Source organism: Buteo buteo, chromosome 3 (assembly GCF_964188355.1).
Source record: "Buteo buteo chromosome 3, bButBut1.hap1.1, whole genome shotgun sequence".
Classification (NCBI taxonomy): Eukaryota; Metazoa; Chordata; class Aves; order Accipitriformes; family Accipitridae; genus Buteo; species Buteo buteo.
In genome coordinates this window covers 74,066,479-74,091,018 of record NC_134173.1, presented here as the reverse complement: position 1 = coordinate 74,091,018, position 24,540 = coordinate 74,066,479, and the positions used below count along the sequence as shown (strand labels likewise).

At 42.3% G+C, this 24,540-nt stretch overlaps 1 protein-coding gene across 9 annotated transcripts in view; it reads left to right on the top strand.

Moving 5' to 3' along the window:
- Positions 1–23,651, top strand: part of PTK2 (protein tyrosine kinase 2) — a 224,281-nt gene extending 200,630 nt beyond the window's left edge. For 8 of the 9 annotated variants that reach the window (XM_075024018.1, XM_075024020.1, XM_075024019.1 and 5 more), the window contains 6 exons: positions 7,431–7,493; positions 15,741–15,780; positions 16,533–16,639; positions 20,690–20,845; positions 21,312–21,392; positions 22,409–23,651. In XM_075024018.1, coding sequence (XP_074880119.1) covers positions 7,431–7,493; positions 15,741–15,780; positions 16,533–16,639; positions 20,690–20,845; positions 21,312–21,392; positions 22,409–22,621 — 660 coding nt within the window. In that variant the 3' untranslated portion in view covers positions 22,622–23,651. The remainder of the gene's footprint in view (positions 1–7,430; positions 7,494–15,740; positions 15,781–16,532; positions 16,640–20,689; positions 20,846–21,311; positions 21,393–22,408) is intronic. The other variant, XM_075024025.1, reaches the window with a different exon arrangement.
- Positions 23,652–24,540: the final 889 nt, after the last annotated feature.

Below are 24,540 nucleotides of genomic sequence, written 5' to 3'. Positions count from 1 at the left end.
ATTGTGATTTCAGGTGGCGGTAGATTGTGTGGGAACTTTCTGCAGAAAAGTTTCTGACCTTTCTGAACTTTCTGGCTTTTTCTGCAGAATAGATGATAATTATTTGTAGTGTTTGTTATTCTGTTTTAATTCAGCCTCTGGACCATTAGGGTGTTTACCATCCCCCAAATTGCTGCTTGAGGAGGGACTTGCTGATTTTTCTTTTGATCTGTAATAGTCTTAGCATATGTTTGGAAAAGAATTACTGTTTTCATTATGTGTTAGTTTTTATTGTGAGGAGACACCATCTCTATTGCCACCCCCTACTCAAAGGAGAACTAGGTGATGAACTTGTGAGCAGCCTTACAGCTCTGCAGCTTTGCCAGAGCTATATTTGGTTGATGTAAACCTTTAGAGCGTTAAACAGGCAAAAACCAGAGAAAGTTTGAGTGGAAGTAAGTATGAACTTAAATGGCCAAAATGAGGAATTGGAATCCATGAGAGACTTAAAGTTTTTTTTCTTACCGCATGAACATTTTGACTATACAGACTTTGGGGTTTATACTTGAATGCCTGTGACCTGATTTCAGACAGGGTATACCACAGGGTGTATTTGAACCCATAGCAGGATGTATGTCAGCGGAATCTTCAGTTTATACATGGGTGTTTCTTCAAAAAGTAATGTGGTTTTCTAGGTTTAGCCCTGAAGAAATCAAGACAGTAGAAAAGTCATTGTGGGGAGTCACTCTTGGAGGCCTTGCAGATCTCCTGAAGGATATCCGCAATTCATACAGAAGAGTCCAAACACAGGTCCAGTGTAGAAATAATCCATATATTACACACAGACTCCTTGGCCCATGTCCTCTAATGAGTGACTAGTGACGTTTCTTCTCCTGGGAGAAGGGCCTTGCTTAATTTCACTCCATGTGATTTAGGGAGGAGAAGCAACTTACTTTCTCAAAATTGGTGTCATGTGTCTCATTTACTTTGAGACACCTTTCTGCACTAACCTTTAGATTTTGATAAAATGGTTTGCTGAAGTCAGGCTCTCCCTTGCCTGCTACAGGCAGGTTTCAGAATATTTTTCCTTCTGGGCGCAGAGAACAATAGAGAGGATAGAGCCAGATTTTAATTTTTAACTTACGTAACCATACAGTGTAGTGTTCTCAGTTTAAACTGGCTACTTTCAAAAGCTGCTCTATTTACACATTCTTCAGACTCTTACAATATATCTCACTTCTGCTGTTGAGAATTGGACTCACAGGGGAGCAACTGCACATCATTTAATGTAAGACACTGCAAGGAGAAGAAAAATCCTCGGTGGGGTTTCTGTTAGTACCATTTTTGTTTCCCCAGAGTAACACCAACTTGGTCATGACTTGAAATTTATCGCTGCTTCTACAGGGAAAAAATACAACTCAAAGCATGTTAGTACAAGTATAAACAGCACTGATGCTGTGTGTGCTAGAAGAGACGCCCCAGATGAAGAATTAAATTGCAATGGCATTGAAATGGAAATTTACGAGTCTTCGGAGAGGTTGTTATCTGTGTAAGCAGTTTGCCTGAAACTGGTCCTTTGAGAACATGTGACTAGTCAATACTTGAAAAGAGGTAGGAATTTTGTTTGCAAGCTGCAGCCTTAACAGAATCCAGAATTCAGAAATTCTGCTGTAAAAAGAGAAAACAATCAGATCTGTCTTCATGGGAAGCTTCTGAATGAAGACAATTCTGTTGTGTGAAAACTGAAGAGTAGAGAAGTGTTTAATTTTAAATTGTACCAAATATATCCATTGGGAGGTGAGAAGAGAACTGCGGGGGGGTGGGCAGGGAGTGGTTTTGGGGGACTTTTTTTCCAGGACTGACACTCCCTCCCACCCAGAGAGAGGATGTTGCACACTAGTCTGGTGGCATTAATGGACACAGATTAAACTTGCGGGCTTTCATGCTCTCTTGATAAAAGTGCTTTGGATATCAGCGTCTCCAGGAAGGAGGACAGAAATCTCTGAATTATTTTTGAGGAAGGTGAAGTGAAGACAAAGCATTACTGTACTTTAAGCTTGATACAGGTAACTACAGAAGACAGACTGTGTCCAGGGCATATGCAGGTGGAGGGGTGAGATGGCTGCAGTACAAACACATTATGTCAAACAAGTGGATGTCTGTTGGGCCTTCTACGTAAGGAATCTTACTGTTAGGTTTTTTTAGGTGCTGCAGTCCTGAGGACTGAGTTTTTCCCTGATCATTTATATCCTGTGATGTTTAGACCTCAGCAGGCAAGCAGAATCACAAGAAATTAATGAAGTTCTCATTCTGCACTTTCTCCTGTGTTGTTTTTTGATCAAAAAACAATTGATGAAGGTTAAAAAATTGATGAAGGTTAATCAAGATTTTACTTGTACATAGTGCATAGAATATAGAAGCTGAACGAACAGCCTCCATCCTCAAAAGCAGCGCTCCACAATTGCGAATGGCCTCTCTGCTGCTGGCACTTGCAGCTCACTGTAACTAAAAGATTTGGCCTATTACCCTGCAGTCTGGCATGCGTGCTGCGATACTTGCACTTGTGTCCAGCGTGCTGGCTTTTCTTTACAGTATTTGTGCACACAGAGAATCAGCTCATAAGGATCAGATTACTCCATTAGGGCCACAGTATGTGTATGTTTAATCTTCCAGCCATGACTTCTCATGTGTAGAATTCATTTAAAAGCAAATCAGTTAATTCATTGAGTTAAAATAATTTTTAAAGGCCCCTGAGGGTGCTTTTATTTGTGGGTTTTGACAGAAGTTTAGGACTGCCAAAAACTATCCTGATATTTAAATTTTTTTTTAATTGCTTCTAGGAGAGATTATACCTTCTGTATTTTAATACACAGTTTGACCCAAAAGGAGAATCACCTGTAACCACAGATAGGGAACCAGTGATTGTGATGATACCATGAGAGAGCCTGCTGAACTGGTAGCTAGTTAGTTTGCTTCGCAGGAGTTGTGGGAAAGCAACTGTGTCATTCTGTGTCTTTTCAAGGTGACTTTTAAGTTCAGCAGTGTAGTGAAGTTAGTGATTTTAATGCTGTAACTTTTGGCACTGTCGCTAACTATCTCTGAACGTTTTGCAGAATGCTTTTCTTTTGGGCCTGTTTAATTACCTGCTTCCTCATTTATATTTCGTTTCCAGTTTGAACCTTTCTTTTGTGGCTATATTGATGGTATGTGGCATTGGTTTTTATGGTATAAAATAAAGATATCTATGTGCATGCCTTTTAGTAACTCCTCAGAAGACAGAGCAGTGTTGTGCTAAGAAATTTATAGTCCTTTCCTGTGATAGGTTGAGGAGAAATAACTCGCATAGTTTCCTTATCGTGTTTGGTTTTGGTTTTTTTCTGAAATTCCCACATAGTTGTGGTTTTGTCCTATTTTGACACTGAGAACTGCAATTCAAATATAATTGATGTGAACTGTTGCTAAAATAAGATTTTAATTTTTAGCCTGAGAAAATCCCACCAAGACATTACTATTTGGTATGTCCTGAGAATGCCAAGACTTACATGTTCTTTTATTAGTGAGTGACCAGAAATACTGGAAATAAAGTAGATTATGTTCCAGTTTGTCAACATATGCATCCTGTCTGAAAAGTCCTCATGATGTTTCCAAAGACTTCAGATAGTAGACTATTTATTTGAAAAAATCCATTTACTTTCCAGGGGTCTTGATTTTCTGCAAGATAAACATTTGATAAAATACAGTTCCTCCCTGAAATACATATCTGTAATGAATAATGGTAAGTGGAAAAGACTTTGCTTAAACTTGCATTTTAGTTTAGTATGGTTGGTGCTTTCACAAAAAAAAAATTCAGAGCACTGCAGTTTGTGCGCTTGAGAAGTCCCATCATACTATGAGTATGAAACACATTTGAAGATGATTTGTCATCACAGTCGGTCACTGTTTAGCTTCAAGGCTTAAAAAATCTACTCACAAGTGACAACTTTTTCAGGTAAAGCTGAAATCCTAAGTCCCCAATTTCCCAAGGCTTCATTTTCTGAAACAGTCTTATGCTGCACAAAAGCATTAAGCAGGGCCTTTGTAGATATACATCTTACTAGCTATGTTCAACTTGGGAGCTTCACAACCAAGTGGATGTCTTGAGGGTTTTCCCCCCTCCAACTCCTCTCCCTGTTGTATATACATCCTCAATACAGTTGTGCTCCAACAAGTGCCAGAAATGTTCTCTATAAACACGCACACGCTGAGCACCTTGGCACCCACCACTCAGTTTCCAGCCCCTTCAGCTGCCTCTCAGAAAGGATCGTTTCTTGTCCAGCCAAGACGTTCTGTATATCTAATGGTATGCCCGGTATCAGCATGGGAGAATCATTTGAGGAGTCTCTGCAGTTTTCAAGAGTGCTGTGGTGGAGGTATAGGGCCATAGAAAGGACTGGAAAGATAGATGGGTGTGCTTTGGGGCTGTAAGATGGTGTGTAAAGTACAGAACAAGTCAGTTTCGGTGTGAGGCTTATTTTTGACCTAGAGAATGTTGCATTAAACACAGCTGAAGGATCTCAGTTTTAAAAATTCAGCAATGCATTGCTACGTAATGCCATCATGAGGGGCTAAAATTAGAGCTCTTACCACTGTAGAAGCATAAGAATTGCTGCTAAATAATATTTAAAAATACAACGGGAGTTTGATCTTAGATATCACCTTTACTGTAAAATAGTTTGTCTTTTGAAATTTCCACAGGTACACAAATGAATAAATCAGAATTTCATTTACTAAAATGGGAGTTAGAATTTATTAGAACACAGTCAAGTCACTAGAAATATAACTGGGCCTCTTCTTAGTCATTGGACACAAAAGTGTGTTGAATATTTCTCTGTTGTTCCTTGTGTTCCTAACTGTCCGAGTTTTGATGTGGCAGAAGGAGGAAAAAGTTTGGAGAAGTTGAAAGGGCTTGCATTTATGTACCACTAAATATTTTCAGTCCTTACTGCTAAGATGTAAACATGCAGATCACAGAGATGCAGGTGGGTTGTGTAGCTCTACAGGCTGCTCGTGGACCCTCTGGTTTGCCGTTACCCATTGGCATATGGTATCTTTGTTTTCAGATCACGTTCTTGGAGATGCTTGGGCAACACCATGGCCTTCTGTGGCTTTGCTTGCATGGGCTAGTCAACAGGACTCGGTATTTCTGTTGGCAATGGGTGAAGCAAGTGCTTGTCAAGTTAATAATGCGCATTTTAGTAATATTTTATGTGTATTTACAACCTTTCTGTTAAACGATTCTTAGACTGTAGCTAGGTCATTGTTTACTGTTCATGTACGTGATGTCCTGAAGTCCACTCATATGGTCCACATTTGCTGCTGGTGGTGGCATGGGTAATTGAATTGTTGCTGTGATGAGAGGTTGTAGAACTGGGCATTTAGAGAGTTTAGATGCTGAAAGGGAGGACCTTGTTAGCAAGACAAGGAGGGGAGGAGATGGATATTATGTCTTAATTTAACTTTTTTCTTATAATATTAGAAAAAAATCTGTTATTGGACTAGTGTGTATTTTTGTGCTTCTGAATCCTTTAAAATGCTCAATATTTCTTTATCTTTGGATTCTACTTTAGGGTGCCTTTCTCGAGTAATAAGTTGTTAAAAGTGCAAAGAGCATTAAAGACCCCTGTGATAAAATAGTCTGACTATTTCCAAAGTCTTTGGGCACTTCCCTGGCTAGAAACAAACATGAAACGAAGGCAAAGTGTGAACATTAGTGTAATAGAAATGTAGTTAGTCATATGCTTAGATAAACAAGGATAGCTATTTGCTTTAGCTTAAAAATATAATGAGAATAATGACTTACTTTAGTTCTAATGAAGTATCTAACATACCCGTATCCAATGAGACTTTAATCAGAAAAAATTCCTGCATCATATTAAAGGAAGTAAACTGGAGATTCGTCAGTGGTAGGTTTCATCATAAAATTTGTCACAAATTCCTGGAGAAACATTGCAAAATTGCTTGTTTGTGTCTGCTTCAGTTCTTCATGCTTAAGATGGGGTTAAATATTTCCCTGTCTAGTATGATTTGTGTATTTTTAACCTGCAAGTTCTTTCAGGCAGTAACTGTCTCTGGCTGTGCCTCACTCAGTCTGCGGCAGACTGAATGAAAATCCAAAGTATAAGCCCTTCTGACAGACTACCAGCACAACTGGAGTATTTTTAATGATAGAAGATCAGTATCAGTGTATCTTTGCAAGTTCCATCTGCCCTGCTGGCTTTTTAGGGTCATTTAACAGGATATGTGAATTGGAATTATTCTTCAGTGCTTTTAGAAGAAGAAGGAAAGGTATTTGGAGTAGTTTTAAACAAGAAACAGATATATTTGCCCCCCAAAACTGACCCTGAAAAAACATGGGGTCAGTTTAGTTACAGTCAGTATTCACATGCCTACATTTCTCTAAATAAAAAATGTTCATTCTCATGCTGCATGTGTCCATTTTATGTATATATACATACAGACATAAAAAGGAAGTTGTATTTACACTGATGTAGATATGCGTTTTATCCATTTTCATTAAGTCCTCGTGCAGTCTTCTAGGAGAGTGAATTGAAGAGTCAGAGAAATCCTCTTTGTTTTTATGTGCTGGAATTGGTGCACTAGAAAAGCAGTCTCATTTTGCTGAAACTGTTTCTTCAGATCAGTGTTAACCTTTGTTTCACATCCACTCTTCCTTTGTCTTTCCATGTAATTAATGTTGTCCTCAAAGAACAAATACCTGGATTTACTGGGGAGATGAGAAAAATGACCGGTTGCTATGTGAAAATAATTGGTGTGGTCTTATTTTTACTGTTTAAAACAACCGAGTGCTGGGTTCCTGCATCTCACTTAAAACATACAAAATAGAAATTTGTTTGTTGCTTGTTTCAGGAGAATAGTGCATCTGGATGTCTTTATTAGCTTTCTGTATCCAAACGCAGTGTTTAAAGAGCTCCAGTAATTGGCCCCATTTGCAGGCTTGTCGAGGGAGCCAAGTACATATAAGCTGTCCTCAGGCAGGAAGTGGGAATTAATGTGCAGCGTTTCTCATCCCGTGGTTGAAATTTTGCTGTTGGGAAGCAAACAATTTTTTTTAAAAAAACCAAATTTTGCTGCCTTTGAGAAAATTAAAATGCAGGTTTTCCAATGTTGTGTTAGGGAAATGGTACTATCAATATTTATAACAAGCATTTTTACACATGCGCTGAGAATGGGTGGTTAAGAAGCAGTCGAGAAGGCTGCCAGGAGTTTCAGTAGCTGCAGTTGCAGAAGCGCGTAGTTGCAGCAGCGGGGGTGTATAGACTGGAATGAAATGACATCTGTATTTGTCAGTGTAAATTTTTAACAGTATTTTCCTGTCTTTAAAATGATTTTAAGCCTAGGTCGTGTGAATCGGTAAGCAGAGTACAGGATGAAATTTCTAATTTTTGTTTCAGAAACCCGATGTGCGGCTTTCCAGAAGCAGCATTGACCGAGAGGATGGAGGTCTCCAGGGCCCAGTAAGTATGTGTGGGATCTTTTCATCTCCCAACTCTTTCTCCATTTTCCTGGTAGAACATGCTGTTCGCTGTCTTGATTATGGTAGAGGATTTAAAGTTTTTGCTAAATGTTTCCACTATTATTACATGGTTCTACAACTTTACAAGAGGCTCAGCTTCTGTGGGAACAGCAGCCGTGGCAAACTTGTTCATGCAGCAGTTTGGGGGATTTGGAGTTTGTTGGTTTTTTTTCCCCTCGAAGCTGCTGTTGAAACAAATACTAAAAAGTTTCCACAAATATGTTGCAATAATTTTTAAATGTTCATGTGCTGTATAATTGGGACTTTTATTTAAGAATGTGGATACTTTTCTGAAAGTTCAGTCAACAGGAAGCAGGATTAAAATAACTTTTTGCAGTTGTTTAAATATCTGAAGGGTTTTCTTACAAGGAATGTAAATGTTACTGTTGTATTACCCAGAAATCTGTTTGAGGTAAATGATCCGCTATGAAACAAAAAAAAATAAACCCCATAACCATTCATTTATTGCCAGACAACAGCTGCAGCCATGGTATTCTTTCTTACTGGCTTAACTCCTGTCTCTTTAACTAAAAACATTGCTCCAATTGTTTAATTGCCGTCAGAATCTCTGAATCATACTGATCCAAAGGCGGGGGCAGCATTAGGCTAGGGACTATTAATGATAGAAACCTGATGCTTCATCTGCTGTTTGTCCCCAGGGATCCCCTTTAAAGTGTTTAAAGTTAATATCTTAAATTCACTCTCCTAGTTCTTCTGGGATGCGACTGTAAACACCTAGTTTGGTTTCAGTATTTCTTCACTGCCTAAGAATTTAGGGACTCTTCCTGCATTTGCAGCCAAAGTACAATCATGAATGACTATATGAATGACACACTGCGGCATGGTCTCTAGAGATATTCCTGTCTGGAAGCCACTAAATTTTTTTCCATGAAATTGAAGAAGACTGTTAGTTATTGATAGGTCTTCGCTATTGTTGCATCTTTATATAAGAGAAGTAAAGTATTACTGCATTTTATGCTACTCATGAAGATGGGTTGAGATAACCAGGAGATTTTGAAGTGATGTCAGAGGTTTGATTCAGGTGGCTATCAGTGGCAATGGGTTTGAAGTACAGCTTCTTGCAGCTAGCTAGTTTCTCTGACTGCTGCTTGATTTCAGCATGACTGCCTGGGGTTAGAATAAAAAATACAACACCCAGATCACAAACTGCTTGTAGGGGAAGTCCTGTCTTCCTAGACAAGGTAGTACAATTTCACACCCCATTTCAAAGACTGTGAAGAAAACACTTAGTGATCATTGACAAAATGAGTTTTGAAAGAGACTCTAATTTGTGATAACTACATTTCTAGTTCCAGAATTTGATTTTGCATTTTTATAGTTCTTAATACATTCAGAACATAACTCTGACTGACTTCATTTGCAGTGGGAAATGTCTAATGCTTCTGTGAGTAGATATCAATCTCTCGTTGAGAGGATGAGAAATAGGCAGTGGTCATTTCTAGGAGAACTAGGATTAAGTAGTTGCCCAGCGTTACACAGAGATTTCTGTGACAGTGGTGAGGACAGAATCCAGTTCACTGCAGTCATTTACGTCTTCCCCACAAAGTGACTTTTTATTTGATTAGGTGTTGTGACACTTGGAAAGCTGTAGAGCAGAAAGCACAGCAGCTCTGACCATCTGCACTGTTTGGGGATGCTGGGAGGGAGGAGAAGTAATACACGATCCTGTTCTTCAATAGGATGGTACAAACAGTTACCACACACATTTTAGTAGTTCCTAACTGATGAGCATGTGGCTGTATAACTTTGTGCACATTCTTTTGACGTACATTTTTAAAATGCAATTTTCAGAAAGTAAAAATGCAAGAATTGTTTTAGTGGAATTTTACTCTCCTTCCTCTCTTCCCCCTTTCTTTTCCCCCAGGGTTATCAGATTTGAACTATTCAGGTCAACAACACAAGTCAAAGTTAATGACATGACTGATGGTGCTGGCAGAAAGCAGATGGTTTTTTCTAACTACAGATGGCAGATGTATGACAGTGGTGTGAGATGATCAGCCAGTATGTTTCAGAGTTTCATGGTGACAGCAGAAGAGTTTCAGGACTTTGGATCTTTGGTTTCTTCTCCTGGTTCCTGAAAGTGAAATTAGATTTTTTTTCAAGTCTGTAGTTACAGACTTGGAGTAGGCAGGGTGCTTCTTTATTTCTAGCCGTCACGTTTCTGCTCTAAAGCATTAAGTTGATAGAATATCATCTACGAAACTTAAAGGAACTTCAGATTTCTCCCTATGCAATACATTTTTATGCAACCTTACTTTTTGAAAGTTACACTTCTTGCCACAGTTTTCCATAGAAAACAGATAGAAATTAGCTTGAAATAGAGAGTTAGTGTGGGAATTTTCAGTTCATGCAGTTAAAATTTGGCAAAGGTTTGAGCAGCTGAAAGCAAGCCTGAAGTGCTAGGCAACCTTAGACATAGCAGCCATTACCAGATCTGCCTGTAATTTTAAAACCATAACGTGGATTTCTAAAAATGCTAGGCTGAAGCTTTGAATAAATGCTGAACTACAATTGTGAGTATGCCTCCAGTTTGTTAATGGAAAAATGAGTGAGTTGTCAAGGCATGAGCTTCTCAGTTCAGCTCGAAGGTTCTCCTGCAGACTTTCTGCATGCTGTTGGGCAAGATGCTTGGTATCGTCAGTCATCTAGCACTGAAATGAGGTGGCGGTGGAGTTAGAAGCGAAGGAATAGTTAAGTGTACTGCTATTGTCCCTGTTACCGGGGTGTGTTTCTGAAAATACAGAATGCAAGACGTTCAAAAACAATTGCTTAAAATGAAATGAATTAACATTCGTAGGTGGTGGTTATGATAACATTATCCAGAGCTGAAGGTGAATTGAAGCAAATACTGTGTTTTCGTGCATTAAAAGTGAATCCTAAGCAGTCTGAATGTCATCTTTAGAGTGTTGAAAAAGCAGCTTCCTTAGGTCTGATGCAAAGAAGTATTCTGACTTTATAAAAATGGTCTTTATTTTATAAATAAATGCCTCTTAGAGGTGTTTCAGTACTAGACCTATTAAATTCTAACTGCCTTCAGTGTTTTACTTTGCAATGGAAACTCCTTTGAACAGATACGTTTGCATAAAATGTGACACTGTTGGAATTGTAATGTTTTTTATGACACGACAACTGCAGGTTTTGTGTAAAGTATTAATTTGGTTGTGACCAAACAGATTTTCATCTTCCATGGAATCATAGAATATCTCAAGTTGGAAGGGACCCATAAGATCATCGAGTCCAATTCCATGCTCCTTACAGGACTACCTAAAACTAAACCATATGACTAAGAGTGTCATCCAGATGCTCCTTGAACTCTGTCAGGCTTGGTGCTGTGACCACTTCCTGGGGAGCATGTTCAGTGACCGACCACCCTCTCAATGAGGAACTTTTCTTAATTTCCAATCTGAACATCCCCTGACGCAGCTTCATTCCATTTCCTCGTGTTTTATCATTGGTCACCAGAGAGAGGAGATCAGCATGTCCCCTTCCACCGCTCCCCTTGAGGAAGTCGTAGTCTGCAATGAGGTCACCCCTCAGCCTTCTCTTCTCCAAGCTGAACAAACCCAGTGACCTCAGCCACTCCTCCTAAGTCTTGTCCTTGAGATTTTTCACCATCTTGGTTGCCCACCTCTGGACACACTCTAATAGTCTGACGTCCTTCTTATATTGAGGCGCCCAGAACTGCACACAGTACCCGAGGTGGGGCCACACCAGTGCCGTGTGGAGTGGGACAGTCACCTCCCTGAACCGGCAGGCTATGCTGTGCTTGATGCACCCCAGGGCACGGTTGGCCCTTCTGGCTGCCAGGGCACACTGTTGGCTCACATTCAACTTGCCATCAATCCAAACCCCCAGATCTCTTTCTGCAGGGCTGCTCTCCAGCCTCTTGTCCTTCCATTTGTATGTGTAAGCAGGACTACCCTGTCCCAGGTGGAGAATCCAGCACTTGCTCTTGTTAAATTTCATATGGTTGGTGATTGCCCAGCTCTCTAGTCCATCCAGATCTCTCTGTAAGGCCTCTCTACCCTTGAGGGAGTTCACAGCTCCTCCTAGTTTAGCATCATCGGCAAACTTAACTTAATGTACATTTGATTCCTGTGTCTAGATCATTTATAAAAACATTAAAGAGCACTGGCCCTAATATTGAGCCCTGCAGATCCCTACAGGTCGCTGGCTGCCAGTCTGATGTAACCCCATTTACTAAAACTCTTTGAGCCTGATCCATTGGCCAATTGCTCACCCAGTGTATTATGGACTTGTCTGTGTGCTGGACATTTTGTCCAGAAGGATACTGTGAGAGACACTATCAAAAGCTTTGCTAAAACCCCAAAACAACCACATCTACTGGCTTCCCTTGGTCAACTAGATGGGTGTCCTTGTCATAAAAGGCAATTAAGTTGGTTAAGCAGGACTCTCCCCTCTTGGAACGTGTGCTGGCTATGACCAGTGGCTGCATTGTCTCTCAAGTGTTTTTCAATAACTCCCAGAATAACCTTTTCCATAGTTTTACCAGGCAGTGAAGTGAGACTGACAGGCCTGTAATTACCAGGGTCATCTTATTCTTCTTGAAAATTGGTACATTTGCCAGCTTCCAGTCGACTGGCACCTCTCCAGACTCCAAGACTGTTGAAAAATAATGGAGAGAGGTCCTGCAGTAACATCAGCCAGCTCTTTCAGTACCCTGAGATGAATCCCATTGGGCCCCATAAACTTACGTGCATCCAGCTGGAGCAGCAAGTCTTGAACAGTTCAGAGTTGGCTGGGAGTTTATCGTTCCCCCCTCCCCCCCCGCCAGTCATGGTCTTCCAACACAGGGCTCTGGGGGTCCCAGGGCCCTTCATCAGTGTTGAAGACAGAGGTGAAGAAGGCATTAAACATCTCCGCTTTGTCTGTGTCCCTATTTGTGAGGTGACCAACCTCATCAAGCAACAGACCAGTATTATCTCTGATTCTCCTTTTGCTGTTAATGTATTTAAAAAAGCCCTTTTTGTTTTCCTTCAGAGTGCTGGCCAGCTTGAACTCTAATCAAGCTTTGGCTGCACAAATTTTCTCCCTGCAGTAGCAAACAGCATCTCTGTAGTCCTCCTGTGTTGCCTGTTTGTGCTTCCAATATCCGTACGCTTTCCTTTTCCATGTAAGTTCTAGCAGAAGATCCCTGCTCAGCCAAGCCAGCCTTCTGCCCTACTTGCTTGGCTTTTGACGCTCTGGAATTGCCTGCTCCTGTGCTCTTAGAAGATGGCTTTTAAAAAGTGACCAACATTCATGGACCCCAGGACCTTCAAAAGCAGATTCCCAGGGGACCTTACTAACTGGCTTCTTCAGCAGCCCGAAGTCTGCTCCCTCCATATCCAGGGTTGAAGTTTTGCTTCTATCTCCAACGACTTGAAACTCAACTACTTGTGGTCACTGTGACCAAGACAGCCACCAATCACTATTTCACCCACGAGTCCCTCTCTGTTCACAAATAACAAATCTAGGAGGGCACCTTTCCTAGTTGGCTCCCTTAGTACCTGCACCGAGAAGTAATGTGCTGCAGAAATTTCATGGACCTCTTTGTGTCCACTGTATGATATTCCCAGCTGATGTCTGGGAAGTTAAAATCACCCATAAGGACAAGGGCAGCTGATCTAGAAATATCCCTTGTAGAATAATTCATTGGTGTCATTGTCCTGGCTGGCTAGGAGGTCTCACACCTGGCTGAGTAGACTTCCACAACAACATCTGCTTTATTTGCTTCCCCTTCATCCTTACCCAGAGGCTGTCAACCCTGTCATCGCCAACTGTAAGCACCATACAATGCAGCCCCTCACTTGCATACAGTGGCATCTGGCCCCTGGCCTTGCCTGCCCTGCCTATCCCTCCTGAAGAGCCTATAACCATCCATCATGGCACACCAGCCACAGGACTCATCCCACCATGTTGCACTTATGCCAGTGATGTTGCAGCTCTGGGACTGGGCCAAAGCTTCTAGCTCCTTGTTCATTCCTCATGCTGCGCACATTAGTATAAAGACATTTCAAATGCGCTCCAGTGTACTCAGCACATTGTGGAGCAGACTGAAGGACCTCGCTAGCACACCATCCCTCGAACATTGGCGTGCCGCCCCCAGGCTTATCTCTAGTGAGCCTGGTTTTATCCCTTTCCCCTTCAGATCGAGTTTAAAGCTCTTTCAATGAGCTCTGCTAACTTCTGTGCAAAGATCCTTACCCCTTGGAGACGGGTATGCCCCATCTGTTGCCAGCAGGCCTGGTGTTGTGTAGACCAATCCATGATAAAAAAAAAAAACAAACAAACAAACCAACCAAAATTCTTCTAGTGACACCAGTCATGGAGCCAGGTATAGATCTGCTGAGTCTTTTTATTTCTTCCATCATCATTGCCTGCAACTGGAAGGATAGAGGAGAACACTGCTTGTGCTCCTCATCCCTTAGCCAGTCGTCTCAAGGCCCTGAAAACTCTCTTGATTACCCTTGGACTTCTTATTGCAGCTTCATCACTGCCTACATGAAAAGGCAATAATGGATAACAATCTGAGGGCCATACCAGGGTAGGACGTTTTCTCATCACATCTTTAACTCAGGCCCCAGGTAAGCAGCAGATTTCCCTAAGAAGTGGGTCCGGTTGGCATTTTGGGCCTTCTGTTTCCCTCAGAAGAGAGTCTCCTATGACAATAACACATCCTTTTTTCTTTATGGAAGCAGTTTTGACGCAGGGCATAGGCCGACTTAACCTTGGCGACACCTCCAACCTAGATGAACCATCATTCTCATCATTGTTCGGTTCCACTTGCAGAGCCTCGTACCTATAATGCAAGGGCACCCGGGAAGGTGGGGAAGTCATGGAGGAGACACACCTGCTGCACCAGGCAGGACCTTGTCAGCATTGCCCCCTATCCCTTCAGTCACCGCCTTCTGCCGGGTGGGGAGAGGACAGGGAATCCTCCGCACCTTGTGTCCTGTCTGCCCGACAGGTCTGTCCCAGGGAAGGCAGGGTGCAGTTCCCGTAGTCCGTCTCCCTCCCAGACTCCCTGACACTCCTCACCCTACTGCCCCCTCCCCGAGCTCTGTCCCTCAGCGGAGGAGTTCCTCTCCCTGGGCACACCTCCCGCAGGTGTGCTCACTGCTGCCGTCCTGCACTGGTGTCAGAGCAGGGCACGGCCTGCAGACGGACACCCGGATGGCAGCATCTTCCACTGGAGCTCTGCCTGGGAAGCTGCGTCAGTCGTGATGGGTGCAGAGTTTAGAGAGAACGTGGCCGCCTGCTGGGTAGATACCATTGCTCCCTGGTCAAACCGGCAGAGTTACGGCACCCTGCCACACCATGCCCTTTTTGCCCAGCCCGGTTGCGGCGCTGCCTTGGGGCTTCTTTTATAGGTGTGGATGGTGCCGGCACCAGAGCTGCTCGCCTCGGTGACTGAGGGCTAGTGGCAGTTGCACCACATTTAAATGTCCCGCCGTTGCTCCTGGCCCTGCCCAGGTCTCCTCAGCTGCTGTCACACAAGCTGGGGGCTCCTGGTGGGTCTCTCCGCTCCCTCGGGGTTCCCCCGGTTCAGGAAACCCCTCTGTGCACCTCGCTAGAGCACTCTGCTGCCAATCATGCCGGCACTGGAGCTGCTCACCTCAGCAACTCAGGCTGGCATGAAGAATGTATAACCATAATTACCAACGAAAGTCACTTCAATCTATTATTAAATACTTCCAGATGAATAAGCAAATTGACCTTGACTAAGAGCTTTGCAACAAAAGCAAAAAGTAAAGCAGCTTAGAAATCTGTTAACTTTATGGAAACCATTCAGCAGTGCAGAAATACTTTAGTGTTCTAATTGTTGTACTGCCATTTCTTTACCATCATGACTTCTACAGTTTGATCTCTGAATACAGGCTAAAAATAATTGTGAATATACCACCACATTTGATTTATAATGAAGGATAAACTGTAACGTAGAGGCCAGGGCTGTTGTGAGCAATACAAAATAAATGCAAATTATTTTCTTATTCTATAAATAATATACCTGTAGTTAGGAGCTTAGCTAGTGATGGTGAATAGGGATGTATTTTTAACTGTTGGGAAATGTGCTGAGAACTGGCTACTCTCAGTGTTTCAGATTGTGCCGATGAAATTTGTGAGCACTGTTAATAATAGTCTAAATGTTTATTTTATTTTATAGGCTGGTAACCAGCACATATATCAGCCTGTGGGTAAACCAGGTAAGCAGTAAATTCATATATTGTCATCTTGAATCTTTGACTACAAGTCTTCTGGCAGCAGTAGTGAATAAAGATTTATGCCAGTATTTTCATACAAGGGGTGGATGCAATTCCAGGTAACTACACATAGATGTTTCAGTGCACTATGTGTTTAAATTCCCTGTGCAGTCCCCATAGCTGTAGTCAGTAAAGCCAAGAAAGTGTTTCATCAACAGGCAGGAAGTGTCTAGAGGAAGCTGAGTCACTGTGTAGGACTTCACCATGTGTGTGGAGTTCAGACATGTAAAACGAAAGTAGACACCTAAATTTAGGTTTCTCAATCTCAAAGTGAATCACACCCAGGATTTCTGCTGTGAAGAAGTCTGATTTTCCCAGACATACGCAGTATGTGTGGCACTCAGCTGGGGTACGAGGGGGTGAGTACCTCTCGGGTCTGGGGTAGGTATACTGAGATGAGTAGCAGTTGCCCCACAAAGTGATTTTCGAAGCATCTTACTAAAATAGCCATGTTCTCATAATTGCAGGAGAACTTAATGAATTCCACAACCTTTTCTGTCTCCATTTCTTCAGAAAATAGAGATTAGAGTGTAGCTGCTACAAACAATGGATTTACTGCTAAGACACATAAGGATGTACATCTCTTCTGCTAGTACAGTAAAGCATGTGTAGCCTTTGTAGTGTTGACAGACCAAAATTATGCAGGTACATCTGATAAGTTGGTCCTCTAAAATGCAAATTGTTTTATTAACCAGATCACGCAGCTCCGCCAAAGAAACCTCCCCGCCCTGGAGCCCCCAGCCATTTGGGCAGCCTTGCAAGCCTGAACAGCCCTGTGGACAGCTACAACGAAGGTGTGAAGGTACGTTGCTCAGTGTCACATGAAATACACTTCAGAAGATTAAACATTACCACTCTCAGATAGTTTGCTGTTCCTGAAGTAGAGACCATGGGAAGTTAGTCACTTTTGCTTTCCAAGTAAATGTTGTCATGGGGCAAACATGCACTGGCAGCTCTCCAAGGAAGTGGGGAGTTTGCTGGTAGGCTCATATCCTCCATTACTGTGATTCAGCATGGTCCTCATGTAGAACCTTTCCCAGGTGAGCTTATTTCTAGTTGGAAGAGCATATGAGATCTCCCGTATGAACTCAGCCCCCCTGCTCGGCAGTTTTGTTAAGCAGGAAGGAGCACACCTAGGGCTCCCAGTTAACTCAGGTAATACTAAAGTCTTCTGTCCTCAGTCACAAAGAAGCGAGACATGTCTGAACTGTGGTGCTCCAGAAAGCTCTTGCTGCAGCACCAAGGCTCCTAAAACCCTACTAGCTCTGGGGAACAAGGGAAGGGGAGAAATGGGCTGTCTGACCTGTGACTGAGACACCTTCTAATGTGTTGTTTCATCTCCAGTAAATATGCAATAAAGCCAAAACGTAAACTTTACAGTTTTCTAGCAGAGAGATGCTGCAGGGTGCTGTCAGACACAGCGTCCTGTCCCCTACTGCAGTTGGTGCCAATGGAACTCCTCTTCAGTATGTCAGTCACTTTTAAAATCGTGCCTCTAGCTGTTGTTCCCTGCCTTTGGGACTCTGTTACCTTTCTAATCTTCAGGAAACAGAAACCTGAGTGACCTCAGGGCCTCCCAAGGGGATCCAGCGGAGCTATTTCTGATGCTAGCGGTTTCCAGCAGCTAGATAGAATAGTGGTTGGGAATTCTCTTTCAGTAATACTCTTAACAGAAATGCAGCTGATCTATACACGTCGCCATTTTATTATTTCACTACCTTTGCAGCTAGACCAATGCGCCTCCACAGACTAGTTGATCTGATAGCAGTATTACTGACCAGAGCATTAAAGCAGGATCGCTCTTGCTGCTGCTCCCATCCTGTCAGTTGATGCCATCAGTAGCATCCAGGGAGGTGATGTGTTTGTGCTCCAGCTATTTCCCAAGAGGAGAAGGATGGTGTCTGCGTTAGAGCACAGGCTTCTGCAAATACACCAGGCCCATCCCTGCTGTCGTACAACAGCTAATGCTAATAGTACAGCTCCTCATGGAAGGAGAACCTCTGGCTAATGTAAGCCCTGCCAAGCCTGTAGTAAAGAATGGGAATCCGTGTTGTGGTAGACGCAGCTATTGTGATAAGTGACGCTTATTTTAGGTGGTTTAAGAAAATACAGAAAAAATCCAGTTCATCTGACCATGAAATTCAAAACTTGCCATCAAAGCAATATTTTCAGCACAAATCGATCTCAGCCGCTGCCTGCCTGTCTCAGTCGTGTTCTGAGATTATTGGAATATTTAAGAATCAGCGTAAATAGACAGCAGTGGCGAATTTGAGTAGGATTACTTATTAGAAACTGATGCCAGTGCTTTTCAAGCTGCCAAGCCTCAGAAAATTTCAAAAAGCAGTAACAGATGTGTTACTAAACTTGGCTTCTCTAAAATTTCCTTTCTAAATGCTGATACTGGAACATGAAAAATGTTTTCTGAAATACATCCTTTTGACAACAAACAAACCAGAGCAGCCAAAGTCATCAGTAATAATAAGTGAACAAGATATGTGTACTAAATAGCTTCTTCAGTAGAAAAGAAGGGCTGATTTTGTTTTTTCTGTCAAGAGTTTCTTGAAATTGGATTGGTTTATGCCCCTTAAAGAAAACAGCCCATTATTTTTTGATAGCATAATAGCTTTGTTAATGTGTGCAGTCTTAAACTGAAGATGCTTCTAGGGTTCATTTCAGACTACCTTTTCTGTACACCCATTTCAGTCTCCCTTTTTGGCAGAATACAAATGAAGAGGATTTGAACTGCTTGCCCTCAGGAACCTTTAGGGCATGCACCAGGAAATACATGGGTTTCTGTTACTTGCTGAGGCAAAGTCAGCCAGTCCACACAAAGAAACTCCTGACTTCATAGTCTGCAGAGCAGTAGTGTTGATATTGGTTATAAACAAACAGAAAATTGAGCGTTAAGAAACGCAGATGTCCATATTCTTGAAACGTTAGGGCCTGGCTGTAGGAGTTACATGGGTTGGGTATAATCCATGCAGAACGGGTTCTTGGTAGTTCTTAATGCCACGACTGACGAGTCATCACGAACAGAAGCTGCACAGTTAGATGACCATGTATTTCCTATCATGACTTTTCTAAAGAAAAAAAGTTTCGGAAAGATGAATACAACATTTTCTTAAATCTATTGATTGTTTGTGTAAAGGGACCAGGGTTGCACAGGGCGTGGTGTTTCCCACCATTGCAGAGGCCCTGTACTCCATTCACCACTTTGCTGCTTGCCAGACTGGCTTGCTCCTGTTAAGCTTTGCATGATCTCTTCCCCATGTGTTTAGTAAAAAGTGAGCATGGGTGCATGGCAAATACTTCCACTTCTATGCGAGTGCACAGCAGGTCGTCAGCACACGGTGCTTCCGTAACAAACGGACCAAGAGCTAACATGAATGACTGCCGCCGATACTGTTGAGGATGCATTTTTGTTGCAGGCTTTTTAACTGGTCTCTTATTGCTACACATGTTTTGGGTTTGGTTTGGTTTTTTTCCTGCTGAGTTTTATTAATATTGTTTTTCTTTTTTCCCTTCTTTTGGTAAATTTCTTTAACCTTCCCCCACATTCTGCTCAACCATAGCCATGGAGGGTAAGCAGTGCGTGAGCGTGTGTGTACGTGCCCTATTCCAAAATGTCTTTGCATGTGACTTTGCCAGATGACTGTTTTAACTTCTCGATTGCTGAAACCAATTAGAATCACAGCCTTTCCCTGGTGATTGAGGCAATTACAATGTTCTTTTTCCTAAGGTTTTTTCTGATCAATACGCTAGAATGCATCTCTGTAATAGTTGTCAGTACCCACTTAGTGAAATGCAACAAAATGGACTCACCATGCACTAAATCCTGCACTCCTTCCTTAGACAAGGTTTCATCAGGGTAGTATCTCAGGTGATACCTCAGGTGAAACATCTCTGTAGCTAGGACCAGTTGTAAGAACCAGTAGTAACCCAGTGTGGTGGGCTGAAATGCTGTGAGCCATCTCAGATCAGCAGGGTGGATGGCCGCTGTGTGACCAGGAGGAAGTAAGCAATTTTTTAACCTTCTGCTCCCACTGAGTGTTGCTTGGGCATCCCATAGCAGTGAAGAGCTGCAGGGAACTGGGATGCTTGTAGTTTTACAGTTCAGGAGCAGAGATACTGAGGACCTTACATAGGAAATTTTCAAAGTTTGTTTCCCTTCTGACCCAGAACTATTTCGGTCTGTCTTGGTTTTAACTGCAGACATATCTGACTTGATGGAAGTTTTGCATGAGTAAGGACTACAGGATTTTTAACCCATTGGTTTTTTTCTGATTTATTGGAAACAAACTGTATGAAAACATTTGGTGTTTCCCACCTGTACTGGTGACACCATTTTTGTTAATCTGCTGTGAATTTTCACTAACAAAAAAGTAATATGTATTGCAATATTCTCTCTTTACTGTATCAGTATGTTAACTATGTACTCTGACATTGTTTTGGAGCACAAAACAACTTTCTGGAATGAAGGATCTGATAACCTGTTGCCTTAGCAGTAGAATTTGTCCATCAGTTGTGAACCGCTTAGATGTATCAAGCACTCTCTGCTCCTCATTTCTCAAATTATTTTCTTCTTGGTTGTGGGAGATATACTGGAAGCTCTTCAGGGAAATCCTGTTAAAAATTGTCCAGTGTCATTTCACAGATCAGGTTGTCAGAAGAACTAAAGGAAACTTCCTTCAGGTCCAGGAGTGAGCGTGCTCAGCCAGGACAGGGGACCCAGCGGGTCGGGGTGGGGGGCTGTTGCGAATATGAGACCTTCCCAGCGGTCTGCAGAGGTTGGGAAGTTGCTGAGCCCCATCTACTGGGGACAGGAGGTTAAACAACCCCTCTCTGCTTCCAGATTCAGCCCCAGGAAATCAGCCCTCCTCCTACGGCCAACCTGGACCGCTCCAACGACAAAGTCTACGAGAATGTAACTGGGCTGGTGAAAGCGGTCATAGAAATGTCCAGTAAAATACAGCCAGCTCCGCCAGAGGAGTATGTACCCATGGTAAAGGTACGGAGGCAATGCCGAAAATCAGTGTTTTGTTTCTCTCCTGAATGTCTTCAAGTGGTGTAGGAGAAACTTGCTGGGAAGTTGGAAGTAGGAAAGCTTTTTGCGTTTGCGGGGTGGGTAACTTGTGGTCAGAGGGCTGGAGCTTTGGATACTGTTAACAGTATTGTTGGCAACAGTGCTTTTATTCCCCAGCTTGCCTGTGCTTACCCAGGGGCAGTGAGTTCTGCACCATCTTCTCAACATTTCAATTTTTTAAGAAAAACTTTATTAACCCTGTGGTATCTTGTTTTGATGGTGAAACACAGAATTGCAGGTGGGACTTTAAAAGTCTCTCAGCCATATTCTAACTCCCTTCTTATCCAGCAGAGGAATTAAGTGTATCTGTTGCTTCTTGCACTCCTACAATTCTCTCATCCGTTCATTCCAAGTTTTTAAAGTTTATTTCCTTAAATATTTTTTTCCTTAGGAGGTTGGTTTGGCGCTAAGAACCTTACTAGCAACAGTAGATGAGACCCTCCCAGTGCTTCCTGCAAGCACCCACAGAGAGGTACGTAGCACTCCACTCACCTGATGCTCAGTCATTACGTTTCGAGTTAGCCTCAGCCAGAACAGCTATCTGGATGTGTTTGGGCTCTCTCTTCTTTGCACATGCGTACATTTTCGTTCTCTAAGCAGTCTGAACTCTTGGGTTATAATTCTACATGAAATAACTTTTACTAGAATTGCTGCGTGGACATAGACTTGTGTTGACTTCAGCGAAGACGCTCAAACTGGATATAACTGAAGAGCGTACAACAACGCACCCCTAGGAAGTCAACATAAAACCCGTTAGCAGGGCTTACACGAAACCAGTATTCTGATGCAAGGAGACCACCTGGGAGTTAATTCTCAGTGCAAGTGTAATCCTTCATTAAACTACAGCTTGCACACAAAGTCATTAAACAGGTAATTGAGTATAGCTTAGTGGAGCTGGAAGGTTTTGATGAGAAGATATCCTGTAGTAACCTAGTTCTGGATGAGAAGTGACAGAGGTCTTTCAGTGAAGTTCATGAGTCAGGAGTAAAACCGTTTTCCTCCAAAACCTTGAATAAGTGTGATAATGAGAAAGCCAGAGAATGGTTTTTAAGTGCCATCTTAGAGAATCATCCTGACTTAGCTGTGTGGTTCTGCTAAGTAACCTGTACCTGGCTTCTTGACCTGTTTTATTTTTTCAAGCTACTTCAGTAACAGTAATAAAAAGAGTGGTGATAATAGGGACCTGGAAACCTGTAGCAAGGCGTTAACTGAAAGACATGGGTTAAAATCCACTGTCAGCAATTTGGGTCTTGGTGCTGTTTAACAGCGGGTGGCTCAGCAGCTGACAAGGCTGCTCTTGATCTCCACACAGCATAGAGCAGCAGGTGCCAAAATTCCATCTGCTCCACGTGGTGCCCACAGAAATGGCCCCAGCTTCAAGCAGGAGCTACTGAGGGAGGGTGGATAGTGCTGTTGCTCTGTCGTACCGCTGCTTTGAGTGCAATGCTTCTAAGAACTTGCACAGTTGACGGAATCTTCTCGTTCCAGATTGAGATGGCACAGAAGCTGCTGAACTCGGACTTGGCCGAGCTCATTAACAAGATGAAACTGGCACAGCAGTATGTCATGACCAGCCTGCAGCAGGAGTACAAAAAGCAAATGCTGACAGCTGCTCATGCTCTGGCTGTGGATGCCAAAAACTTGCTGGATGTTATTGATCAAGCCAGACTGAAAATGATCAGTCAGTCCAGACCGCACTAAGTACCGAGGGAAGAATTCTGCTTGCGAAAGGATGTTACTTCACCTTCCACCAGCAGTGAGGATTAACCCAGTGTAGTCCTGGCTTTCCAGCGCCTCTTGCTTCAGCAGACCTGACTGACCGCTGTTGGTTCTCTCTCATTACAAAAGTTTAACAAAGTTTTTATCATAAAGCCAAGCTGGTCTGGGATTCAAAAAGTGGCATTATCACAAGATGAAGTTTGTACAAAAGCCCTCGGGAAATCACAGCTATGGAGCGCAATTCAGTTTTATACCATCGCATGGGACACGCTTAGCCTAGAGCCACAGGGTTACGGTCTCAGAGCCAAAACTGTTTGAGCAGCAGATCGGAGAAAGATATTGTGAAGTGAAGAATTCGGGGAAACCTCAGGGCTGAGAATTCTTGCCCACAGTATATGAACTATCCAGACTGGAATTTTTTTATTAGAACACTTACGTCGCAATATGCTAATCACAATTTACAGAGAAAGAATAAAAAGCTATATTTTCAAGACTTCAGTCATTTCAAGACAAACTAAAGCCCTCTTCATCTTCCTGCCTTTTACTTTTATGTGAATGTGTGAAGCATTTGTTTGGAACTAGCTGTAGAACACAACTGAAAACTCTCGTCTTTTTCACCAGAATAATGTGCCAGTTCTTTTGTAGCAATGTTGTTTTCCTTGGAAGCAAAAATGCTGCTTTGTACCAGAGCAATTCAGAGCTGCATTTAGAGGAGTTCTGTAACCATTCATGTCCCCCATTTTTATATAATTTATAAAGACAGATTAAAGCCATGTTAAATATTTTAAACCCACTGTAGTTAACTAACCCATCCTTTTGTCTATCTTGCCTGGGAGGAGTTACAGTAGAGCAGTGTAATTAGATTTTCCTTGGTTTTCCAGTTATGCCATCTGTTCTGTTAAAATAAAAACCACACTCCCTTTTTGCTGTTGAGGGATATAAATTATTCTCAGGAAGAATATAATGAACTGTACAGTTACTTTGACCTATTAAAAAGGTGTTACCAGTGAAATTCTGTCTATATTATTCTCTGGGTGTGTGTGCTGCAGAAGAAACCACTGTGAGCTTTCTCTGCTTGGTATTTTTCCCCCACCCCAATCCACAAGCTTTTAAGAACACTAAGCATCCAAGAAGGAAGTCCAAGATTTAAAGTCTTCCAGAAAACAGTTTGTCCTCCAGCTGCAGAGCACAGGGAACCAAGTCGGTGTTACCATCTGTGTAAATGACCTGTAATTACTTGGTGTCACTCCTTACACTCCCTTTGACTTTTAAAATCAATTTTCCTAGGGGAAGATTTCTTTAAAAAGGGGTGAGGGACATGTAGCAGTTGAGTGGTTTGCAGGAACTATTCTGGAAGCTCAGTAGAGAGTTTGCAGCAGCAGGGGGGCTGTGTGGACTAAGTTCTTCCATGGGTGCCTGCATCTTTCAGAAGACAAATGAGCTCCAGTTTTGTGGGAAGATGGGACAGTGCAGAGTGCATCAATTTTTGGCCTAGATGTGGGACAACCCTCCTACACAACTTTGGAGTCCTTCTTACACACTTGGAATGTTTTGCTAACACATTATTTTCATTTAATACTTCAGAATACACATTTGTAGGGACAGCCCTTACCTTGTTCAGTTGCTCTGGAAAAATCCTGTTCAAAAGTTATTTTAGAAGTACATACTTTTAAGTTACTCCTTTCATATGCAAAGTTAGACAATCTTCAAAGCAGTTTTCAGAAATGCTCCTTTTTCTTCTGGAAAGGCAAAAAAAATTACACACCTTATACAACCTAGGCTTGGTGCCTAGCACTGCAAGACTCAATCTGCTTTTACATTACAGCTGTTCATGAATAAACAGTATCCTAGCTTTAGCCTCTAACAAGGGCCTTTACCTGAGAATTGCAGCATTTTCCCCA